At 40.0% G+C, this 12,158-nt stretch overlaps 1 protein-coding gene across 1 annotated transcript; it reads left to right on the plus strand.

Moving 5' to 3' along the window:
• The first annotated feature begins 11,123 nt into the window (after positions 1-11,123).
• LOC119330056 (RING-H2 finger protein ATL39-like) lies at positions 11,124-11,672 on the plus strand. The gene has a single exon (XM_037603167.1). The coding sequence runs from the start codon at positions 11,124-11,126 to the stop codon at positions 11,670-11,672; it is 549 nt and encodes a 182-aa protein (XP_037459064.1).
• Positions 11,673-12,158: the final 486 nt, after the last annotated feature.

The raw sequence follows: 12,158 nt of genomic DNA on the forward strand, positions 1-12,158 counted from the left end.
GTATATAAATTGCTCCCTTGAGATTTACTTTTGTGCCTATCAATCTTAACATATCTAGAAGCTAAAGATGGTGAGGATATATATTCTCTTACATTTGATGATCAAGAATATATTGAAGAACATGCTACTAATAAATCTTGTGCTCAACTCTAGTATGTCAACCTAGAGCCACCTAAAATATGCTCTGTTTTTTAGATTACTATGCTATGTTTTTCAACATTTTCAGTTTTCTTTCATGTCTAAAGAAATCCCTAGTTTTGAAGGTTGCCAATTGCCATTGCCAACTAACCTACGAAATTAATTAAGAGTTGTTGATGTTGTCGAGCACAAGTGCATTGCTTTTTTTTTCTCAGTTTTCTTTCATGTCTAAAAACTTGGCTCTGTTCCAACTATTGCCAACTAACCTACCAAATTAATTAAGCGTAGTTGATTATCTTCTTCTCAAAACTTCTGCTACTGTAATGTTGTATGATAATGTTGTAAGGGTAGTAATTGGTCTCTTCTGCTGCTTATCAGAGATGGGGGGGAGGCCGCCACTGCATGCTGTGCTCTGCCACACCGGAGTATGACTTGGAAGGTCTCGAGTTCTTCATGATCATACTCGAGAATTCCTCCAAAAGGCAGGTATATGAAAGGAGAGATCTCCCCTTCACCCATCTATTTATCATAACTCTGTTGTTTTCTACATCACTACTTGACCCATGCTGCAGAGGCTCCCTGACACTTTTATGAAGATGTTGGACGACCATTAGCCAAAGAATGTGAAGCTACGACAGGCCGACAGCAGGATTCGCAGGCTGTGGGACATGGAGGTGGTGTTCAGGTATGATCACATGTACCTGTGTCGTGGCTGGGAGCAATTCGTCCGTGCCTAAGACCTAGAGCACGAGTACTTCCTTGTCCTCAAGTATGACGGCAATGCCACACTCACTGTGAAGGTGTTCAACACGACTATGTGCCGCATGCGCTACTAGGACGACGGCGATGCCAGTATGCTCCGCCTCTTCTTCCTCTCCATTTGGCTTTGTCTCACGCTGATTGTTAAAAAAACTTTGTTGCATTTGGTAAAGCAATGGGAGCAGCAGTAGCGACTCTAGCTACAGCAAAAGCAGCAGCGCGGATGATCTGGAATGGAGTGGGGAAGAAGAGGAGCAGAGTGGGGATGAGGAGGTGTAGCCTATTCTGTCTGACGATGACCTCGCTATGGTGGTGGCTGACGATGGGCAAGCAATGGTGGTGGCTTACGATGGGCAAGCGTTGGTGGTGGCTCACGATGGGCAAGAGATGGTGGTGGCTAACGATGACCTAGCGATGGTGCTTCCTGAAGATGGCCTCATGATGGTGGTGGTGCCTGACAATGACCTCGCGATGGTGGTGGCGCCGGCGATCTCACAACTAGGCGACATGACCATGCCAATTGTGGTAGAAGACTACATCCCATTGCCTCGCCGCTCTAAGCGCATCAGAATGATGAAGGAGAAGGAGAAGAAGGAGGAGTGAAGTATGTCAGGTATGTCAGATCTCCAAAATGATCTATATGTAGCTTTGTTTCCTCCGAAATGACCTAGATTAGCTCTAATATGCTAAATTATCTCTAATATGCTTAGTTACCTAGGTTTGCTCAATAATGACATACACTTAGCTTACTTATGTAAAAAATGGCATAATTTGCTTACATAGGTTTGAAATGTCATAACAATCTTGGTAACCTCATATATGTCATATAATTAGCTTATTTTCCTCGAAAATGACATAATAAGCCTAATTAGCTCCAAAATGATCAATTTTACCTAAGTTAGCTCCAAAATGACCTAAGTTAGCTCTAAAATGCTAAATTAGCTCTAATATGCTTAGTTACCTGGGTTAGCTCAAGAAAGACCTATACTTAGCTTACTTATGACAAAAATGGCATAATATGCTTAGTTAACTCAAAATGGCATAATTAGCTAGGTTAGCTCCAAAATGGCCAAATTTACCTAGGTTAGCTCCAATATGATCCATTTTACCTAGGTTAGCTCCAAAATGACCAAGTTTACCTAGGTTAGCTCCAATATGATCCATTTTACCTAGGTTAGCTCCAAAATGACCTATTTACCTAGCTTAGCTCTAAAATGACCCACACACTTAGCATTTTTACCTAGCTTAGCTAAAAAAGGCATTTTTCCTACCTTAGTTAGAAGAAGAAGATAAAGAAAGGAGAGGAGAAAAAGAAAGAGAAGATAAATTCTTCTTCCTCTTCTTCTTTTTCTTCTTCCTTTTCTTCTTTTTCTTCTAGCTAGTCTTCTTCTTCTTCTTAGGAAGCTTGCATTGATGGAGTGTACTCTTATCCTTGTGCTTCCTTTTTGTTGATGGAAACTTGTTGGAAACTTCTTTTGGATATGTATGTATATATGGATATGTTGTTGGAAACTTGTTTTGGATATGTATGTATATATGGATATGTTGTTGGAAACTTCTTGTTGGAAATCGTTGTATGTTGGATATGTTGTTGGAAACTTGTATGTTTCTTATGTTGTTGGAAACTTAATGTTGGTACGCTTGTTGAAATTATTTTCAAATGTGTGCGTGTGTGTATATATATATGTGAAATTCTGTCAAATTGAATGAATTTAAGAAAAAACATGGGCTATACAGGCACTTTGCCGTCTGCTGGCAGACGGCAAAGAGCTTTGCAACCAGCCAGCAGACGGCAAAGAGCTTTGCCATCAGCCAGCAAACGGCAAAGCTGCCACGTGGCAGGTACCTGTGCAACCTGGGGGGCATTCCTATATGGTTTGTTTGCCGTCTGTTGGCAGACAACAAAGAACTTTGCATCTTTGCCATCTGCCAGCAGACAACAAAGCACACCGTTAACCCCTTAACGACCCTAAGCTGCCACGTGTGCCGTCCAAGTCCTTTGTCGTCCGCTAGCTGACGGCAAAGACCATTTCGTCGTTGCCGTCCGCCAGCAGACGACAAAGAACCCTTTGCCCTAGCTTATTCAGCCGGACCTGTTGCCATTTGCTGGCGGACGACAAAGAACTTTCCCGTCCTCCAGGCATACCTTTGCCGGCTGACGGCAAAGTGCCTGATTACTGTAGTGTTATATTATCAATCTTGGATGCTTTATATGTATTTTATGCTATTTTATTTATATCTTTTTTGGGTACTAACTTATTAACTAAGTGCCTAGTGCTAGTTGTTGTTTTCTTCTTGTTTCCGGTTCTAGAAAATCGGTACTAAACGGAGTCCAAATGCTACGAAACTTTTTGACGATTTTTTTGGACAAGAGAGACCCTAGAAGCTTTCGGAGGAAATCAGGCGAGAAGCAAGGATATGGCAAGGCAACATGGCGTGCCATTGGGGGGGGGGGGGTAGGTGCGCCCTGTTACCTTGTGGGACCCACGTGGCTCAATCTAAGCTAATTCCACTTCTATAAATTCTCAAATATTGGGAAACCAACAGAAAGCCACCCAAAATACTTTTCCACCGCCGCAACCTTCTGTTCTTCATCTGGATGCCTTTTCCAGTACCCGGACGGAGTGGGAATCAATCACGGAGGGCCTCGATATGAACCTAGCGGCCCTTCTGATGATGCGTGAGTAGTTCATCATAGACCTACGAGTCCATAGCTAGTAGCTAGATGGCTTCTTCTCTCACTTTGATCTTCAAATCAATATTCTCCTCGATCTTCTTGGAGCTCTATCCAATGTAATCTTCTTTTGTGGTGTGTCATACATCTCCAACATATCTATTATTTATGAAGTATTCATGTCATGTTTACAATAATTTTATATGGTTTTGGTGTACTTCTATATGATTTGAATGAAACTAACCCGGACTGACGTTGTTTTTAGCAGAACTACCATGGTGTTATTTTTCGTGCAGAATTTTTTTTTGCCGGATTGGGCTGAAAATTTATGGTGATTTTTTGGGACCAAAATAGACCCGCGAAGCCTGGGAGAAGGACCAGACGATGTCCACGGAAGCGACAAGCTCAAGGGGCGTCCCCCTAGGGCGCGCCTACCGAGCTTGTCGGTCCGTCGTGCCCCCCCTTGACATGAAACCGATGTGAAAAATTCCTATAAGTATAGAAAACCCCTGAAAGAAACCTAGAACTCCCATGCCACTGCCGCAAGCCTCTGTACCGAAGCAATCTCATTCAGAGGCCTTTTTCAGCACCCTACCGACAGGGGAAATCATCACCAGAGGCCATCTTCATCATCCCGGCGGTCTCCATGATGAGGAGGGCGTAGTTCACCCTCGGGGCCGAGGGTATGTACTAGTGGCTATGCGTTTGATCTATCTCTCTCTCTCATTCTTGATCTGGCACGATTTTGATGTAACCATGGGCTTTGTTAATATAGTCGGATCATATGGTGTTTTCCCTTTCTATCTTATTGTGATGAATTGAGTCTTGCTCTTTGAGGTTTCTTTTGTTGGATTGAATATTGGATTTGAGATCACTTGATGTATGTCTTGCATGCGGATACCCATGGTGGCAATGGGGTATTCTATTGAGTCACTTGATATATGTTTTGGTAATCAACTTGCGGATTCTCGTGGTGACATTGGGGTAATTTAGGCACATAGGTTGATACACGCTTTCGTCCTACTTTCTCCAAATGAAACTTTTGAGTGATTCTTTGTCGCACATGAGGGATTGTTATATGATTCAATTATGTTAATACTGTTGAGAGATTGCACTACTTGCTATTTTTATTTATTCAGATTATAAAAGTATATTTCTACTATCCATACTACACTTGTATCACCATCTCTTCGCCAAACAAGTGAACCTATACAATTTACCATTGTATTAGGTGTGTTGGGGATACAAGAGATTTTTTGTATTTGATTGCAGGGTTGTTTGGGAGAGACCATGTTTATCCTACACCTCCCATGGATTGATAAACCTTAAGTCATCCACTTGAGAGAAATTTTCTACTGTCCTACAAACTCTACACTTGGAGGTCTAAGGGAGTCTACAAGAAGAAATGTTGCGTATTAGACATCAAGCTCTTTTTTGGCGTCGTTGCCGGGGAGATGAGTGCTTGAAGGTATATTTTTAGATCTTGCAACTGATTTTTTCAGTTTCTTGTTTATACTAGTTGGGTTTATAAAATAAACTAAAAATATGGAACTGAGGTGGCCTCAAATGCTTCATATTTATAATGTCTATCTCGAAAATGATGGGTCGGAAAATTATGCCAAAGTGTTAGAAGAATAATTCAATAAAATGTATGACATACAATCTTTGAATGATAAGCATGATTGCAATATTGTTAGTATGTTTTCTATGAATATCCATGATGCTAATGATATATAAAACCATAAGCTTGGGGGTGCTATGTTTGATGATGAAGATATTTTTAGCTCCCCAAGTTTTGATGAGCAAATTTATTATGATGATCACATGCTCCTATTTATGATGATTACAATGATGAAATTGGGTTTGGAAGAGTGTCAACTCTAGGAAGTAATGATCTCACTATTTTGGAGGGTGTTGAATCTTATTGCAATAATTATGGGGGTGGATTTGGAGAGGTCACGACTTTATCTAACGATGACTCCACTATTTTAGAAGAGGTTTCAATTGATTATGACAACAAAGTTGATATCTACAATGATTGTGGTGATGACATGTATGATATAAAAAGTAATGATAACCGTGAAACTTATCATTATGATTTTAATGTTCAATTTGATTATGTCAATCAAGTATCTCATGATAGATATTTTGTTGAGTTTCCTCCCACTATTATGAATGAGAAGAAATTTGCTTATGTGAAGAGTAATAAAAATTATATGCTTGTGAATCATGAAAATAATGCTTTATGTGATAGTTATATTGTTAAATCATTCATGATGCTAATAAAAATTATATGAGAGAGGAACATATGTTTTTACATATCTCAGCAACATCAAGTTTATTACATTGATGCTACTGAAAATTATTATGAGAGAGGAACCTATGATTTGTACTAGTTTTAGTATTTATTTTTTTATCAAGTGTTTTAAGTCGACTTTTCGTTTTCTTTATGCGTATGTGTAAATATTTACAAAAGTTTTATACAATACTTTTGTAAATTATACTATAGTGCACAATTGCACTATTATACGCCTTATTTGCATTCATAAAAATATGCAATTTCAGTACAAATTGCATGCAACTTTTTTAATCATTTGTTTTTTGTTTCTGTTTCAATTTCTTTCTTCTATAAAGGTAATACCAACACCACGAATTACTTCCTCTTAGAAAAGTTCTTTTTCAAAAACATTTAATGTTATACATGTATTCTCGCATATTATGAGAAAGTGCAATTTTCATCTAAATTATGTGCCAATTTTGTCATCATGTTCCTTTTAATTTTCTTTCTCTTGGAAGGGTAAAAGGAATGCCCCTAATTTATTCTACCTTAGACAACTCAGTTCTATGTCTTCTTAATTTTGTACTACTTTTAGTCTTTATTATTATTTATCAAGATTTTTAGTCGGTTTTTCTTTTTCTTTATGTCTATGTGTAAATATTATGTGTGCGTTTGTAAATATATAGAAAGTATTATACAATTCGTGCATAAATTATTCTATAGTACATAATTGCACTATTATACGCCTTATTTTGCATTCATAGAAAATGCAATTTTGGTACAATTGTGTGCAAGTTTTTAATCATTTGTTTTTATAGTGCAAAATTGCACTATTATACACCTTATTTTGCATTCATAAAAATATGCAATTTCAGTACAAATTATATGCAGGTTCTTTAATCATTTTTTTACCTTTTTGTTTCACTTTCTTTCTTCTATAAAGGTAATACCAACACCACCAATTACTTCCTCTTATAAAAGTTATTTTTTAAAAAACATTCACTATTATACATGTATTCTTGCATATTATGGGAAAGTGCAATTTTCGTCTAAATTATGTTCAAATTTTGTCATTATTTTTATTTCCTTTCTTTTGGAAGGGTAAAACGAATGCCCCTAATTCAGTCTACCTTAGGGAACTCGGTTCCTTGTCTTTAGTTTTGTACTAGTTTTAGTCTTTATTATCGTTTATCAAGTGTTTTTAGTCAGTTCTTTTTCTTATTTATGTGTATGTGTGAATATTAGGTGTGCGTCTATAAATATATATATAAATGTATTATACAATACCCATGTAAGTTATAGTATAGTGCAAAATTGTACCATTATACGCCTATTTTTGCATTCATAAAAATATGCTATTTTAGTACAAATTGTGTGCAAGTTTTTCTCATCATTTTTTGTTTTTAATTTCATTTTCTTTCATCTATAAGGGTAATACCAACACCATTATTTCACTCCTTCTTAGAGAAGTTCTTTTTAAAAACATTCATATTATGCATGTATTCTTGCATATTATAAAAAAGTGCAATTATCATCTAAGTTATGGGGGGGTTGCTATGTGTCCGCCGGTGGATCCTTTTAAAAGATTGGCTGGCTCGCCAATCATCAGATCTAGCGCATGGAGCGGCCAATGGCGCCCTCCATTATTGCAATACAAACCATGTTGCAGAAATTTTTTGCAACCGATAGCACCCTCTATTATCGCAACATAAGCCTTGTTGTGTTTTTTTTTGCAACGGGAAGTGCCCTCCATTATTGCAACACAAGCCTTGTTGCGGAATTTTTTTGCAACCGGCAGCGCCCTCCATTATTGCAACACAAGCCTTGTTGTAGTTTTTTTTTGCAACTGGCAGCGCCCTCCATTATTGCAACACAAGCCTTGTTGCAAATTTTTTTTTGAAATAGAAATCTTGTTACAGAATTTTTTTGCCATGTTATTTGATACGTCTCCAACGTAGCTATAATTTTGTATTGTTCCATGCTATTATATTATCTGTTTTGAATGTTTTATATGCATCAATATGCTATTTTAAATTATTTTTTGGACTAACCTATTAACCTAGAGCCCAATGCCAGTTTATGTTTTTCCTTGTTTTTGAGTTTTACAGAAAAAGAATATCAAACAGAGTCCAAACGAAATAAAACTTCCGTGATGATTTTTCATGGACCAGAAGACACCCGTAGGACTTGGAAATGAAGTCAGAAGACCCTCGAGGAGGCCACAAGCCCTAGGGGCGCGCCTCGGGGGGGGGGGGGGCAGGCTTGTGGGCCTCTCGAAGGTCTCCTAACCCTAATTCTTGGCCTATAAACTCCCAAATATTCCCCCAACATCAGAAGCATGCATGAAAATACTTTTCCGCCGTCGCAAGCCTCTGTTCCCAAGAGATCCCATCTTGGGGCCTTTTCGGCATCCTGCCGGAGGGGGATTCAATTACGGAGGGCATCTACATCAACTCTATTGCCCTACCAATGAAGCATGAGTAGTTTACCACAGACCTACAGGTCCATAGCTAGTAGCTAGATGACTTCTTCTCTCTCTATGATCTTTAATATACCATGTTCTCCTCGATGTTCTTGGAGTTCTATCCGATGTAATATTCTTTTGCGGTGTGTTTGTCAAGATCCGGTGAATTGTGGATTTATGATCAGATTATCTTTGAATATTATTTGAATCTTCTATGAATTCTTATATGCATGATTTGATATCTTTGTATTTCTCTTTGAATTATTGGTTTAGTTTGGCCAACTAGATTGATTCTTCTTGCAATGGGAGAGGTGCTTAGTTTTGGGTTCAATCTTGCGGTGTCCTCACCCAGTGAGAAAGTAGGGGTAGCGAGGCACGCATTTGGTGTTGTCTTCAAGGGTAAAAAGATGGGGTTTATATCATATTGCTTGAGTTTATCCCTCTACATCATGCCATCATACTTAGAGCGTTACTCCGTTCTTATGAACTTAATACTCTACATGCATGCTGGGTAGCGGTCGATGTGTGGAGTAATAGTAGAAGATGCAGAATCATTTCGGTCTACTTGACATGGATGTGATGCCTATATTCATAATCATTACCTTGGATGTCGTCATAACTTTGCTCTTTTCTATCAATTGCTCGACAATAATTTATTGGCCCACCGTATGTTTTATTTCAAGAGAGAAGCCTCTAGTGAAACCTATGGCCCCCGGGTCTATTTACCATCATATATTTTTAGATCTATAAAACCAAAAACCCAAAAATACCTCGCTGCAATTTATTTACTTTTACTTTGTTTTATGTCTTAGTAATCTTTTATATCTATTTCTATCAGATCTCATCCTTGCAAGTGACCATGAAGGGATTGACAACCCCTTTATCGCGTTGGGTGCAAGTGTTTGATTGTTTGTGCAGGTGCATAGATTGGAGACTTGTTCGTATCTCCTACTGGATTGATACCTTGGTTCTCAAACTGAGGGAAATACTTATCTCTACTTTGTTGGATCACCCTTTTCTCTTTAAGGAAAAAACCAACGCAAGTTCAAGCAGTAGCAGGAAGGATTTCTGGCGCCGTTGCCGGGGAGGTTATACATCAAGCCTACCAAGTACCCATCATAAACTCTCATCTCTTACATTACATTATTTGTTATTTGCCTCTCGTTTTCCTCTCCCCCACTTCTAAAAAGTTTTTAGAAAAATACAAAAATATTTGCCTTCTTTTCTGTTTGCCTTTATGTCTTACTTGGTTTGTTCGCTTGTTTGCTTGGCATAATTGTGTATTTATTCAAAAAATAGGAAGCAATGAGTTTATGGATCCTTGTCCACTTGCTAATCTTTTTAAGAGATCCGATTATGATAAACCAATTGCTAGTGAGTTGTGTGCACTAGATTATCTTTATAAAGTTTTGCTTGAAATTCGCGAATCTGAAAATTGTGATGAAGTGTTAAGAGAAGAAATTTATGAAGTGATTTAGGATAGCTTCTTGGATGTAAAGCATGATTGCAATGGTTCTACTAAAAATTCTATTAATGTCAGTTGTGCTAATGATATGCAAAACCATAAGCTTGGGGCTGTTAATTTTGCTATGTCCACTACTTGTTGCAATGATCATGATTGAGGTGTTTTTCTTATGATCTTGAAATTTCTTTAAGCCTCATGATGAATATGTTTGCAATAATATTAAAAGTTGGTTTGGAAGACCGTCAACTTTAGGTAAAAGTAATCCCACATATTTGGAGAGTGTTCAATCTCGTGAAGTTTTTAACAGAAGTGGGTTTGGAGAGGTTATAACTTTAGTTAATGTTAATCCCACTATCTTGAAAGAGTGTCGACTTTGCATGCATGTGGATTATGAAGAGAATATTTTATGTGATAGTTATATTATTGAATTCGATTATGATCCTACAAGTAATTATTATGAGAGAGGAAAATATGGTTGTAGAAATTTTCATGTTACTAAATTACCTCTCGTTATGGTTAGATTGCTATTGTTTCTTTCTTCTTTCTTGCATATGCTAGTTTTTGTTTGTCTTGATAATTTGTTTCCTTATGAAATTCCTATGCATAGGAAGTATTTTAGACTTAAACTTGTTTTTCACATGCTTCATGATGCTCTTTTCGTGTTTCAATTGCTATCTTTATGTTTCAGTTGAGCTGATCTCATTCATCCATGTTAAAAACGTGAAAGAAAGCTTCTCAAGATCTTTGCGAGTAATATCCGAGCCGTCACAGTCGTCGACGAAGTACTGTTTGTTTTTGAACTGACTGAAATGTCATGCCATATAATAAGTGTCCCTCTCGGCTGGCTTCATCAGAATGCGAAATATCCCACACGTTTATATCGTAGTCCTTTCATCCTTTGCCTTTTTCCTCCTTGTGAGGGCCTTGGCGACTGGGTCGCGCACAACGGATCACATCGAACTACAGAAGAAATACTTATCTTGGACTAGTTTCACCCGGGGTACCTGCACGCGGTGGCTCGAACACAATAAACTCAAGGCTAATACAATATGAGAAGCTGTGACATGATCATATACTAAACCATGGCATATACCCTGCATTTCTGTCGTCTAGGACTAAATTTAAATGCCAGAGGCGACCTTGCTTGCTCAGTAAATCAACTCAAATCCGCCCTGCCATAGATGCAGCTGCCTGCGCTGTCAAGTGTCAACGAAGGCACTATCCATTTCCCCAGCCTACAAATGTGTCGCCGATGCCGCCATTAACGCTCACAAGTCACGAGTTACCACTTACCAGCATCCCACACGAGTCGCGAGCATTGCATGCACGAAGCCTTCGACCAACAATGTCGTCGGCGGCGGCGGCGGACCTCCCGTGGCAGGCGCGCGGCGGCCGTGTCTTCGACGTCGGGCAGGGCAGCACGCTGGTGCTCGTGTCGTACCCGGTGCTGCTGCTCCTCGTCCTCCTCTCCGCGTTCGTCAGGTACGTGTGGATCGCGCTCGCGCTCTACTGCGCGATCCTGTTCGTGCTCTCCTGCACTGGCCGCTTGCTCGCCGGTCCGGAGGTGCTCGTGCACGACGAGGCCACGGCGGCCATCGAGCGGGGCGGCCTACCGCAGGCGTCCATTGCGGCCATCCCGGCGTTCGTGTACACTGCCGCTGCTTCGGCTGGTGCCGGCGACGGCGATGCCCAGTGCGCGGTGTGCCTGGAGGCTCTGTCCGGCGGGGAGAAGGCGCGGCGGCTGCCGGTGCGCGCGCACACGTTCCACGTCGGGTGCATCGACATGTGGTTCCACTCGCATGCGACGTGCCCGGTCTGCCGGTGCCATGTCGAGCCGCAGAAGAGCGGCAAGATGGCGCCGTTGCCGGCGGAGCCGCCTTTGCCGCCGGTGTAGTTGTTGCTGGCTGCACCAGGACATAAGATTGTACAGATTTACAGTAGATTTGAGGTGCCTCACTGCCTCAGTATCGTCGTCTTGGTACTCTGCTGACAATCGAATGCCGTGTACTCCGTACTCCCTGTGTCCAAAAATACAGTGCTTATTAGACTTTTTTAAAGTCAAAACTTTGTAAATTCTGGTCAAGATTATTAAAAACATCAAGATTTAGAATACCAAATAAATGAGCCCTGCTCCAGTGCTCCCCCCTAACCTAATTTCAGAGGGGTATTTTTGTCCCCGCGAATTTATTTTTTTCCTGGCCCGCCGCAGCCCAGATCCAAGCCCTGTCTAGCCCTGTATAACCCAGACCGTATACGTACAGTACCCTGGTACGGAAAAAAAACATCAGACGACCCCACGTCCACGTAAGACCTGCCGAATCCAATCATTCATGCGAGCAGCTCCATCAATCTCGCGAGCATTGACGCAGCTCCATAAGTC

This window comes from Triticum dicoccoides, chromosome 7A (assembly GCF_002162155.2).
Source record: "Triticum dicoccoides isolate Atlit2015 ecotype Zavitan chromosome 7A, WEW_v2.0, whole genome shotgun sequence".
NCBI lineage: Eukaryota > Viridiplantae > Streptophyta > Magnoliopsida > Poales > Poaceae > Triticum > Triticum dicoccoides.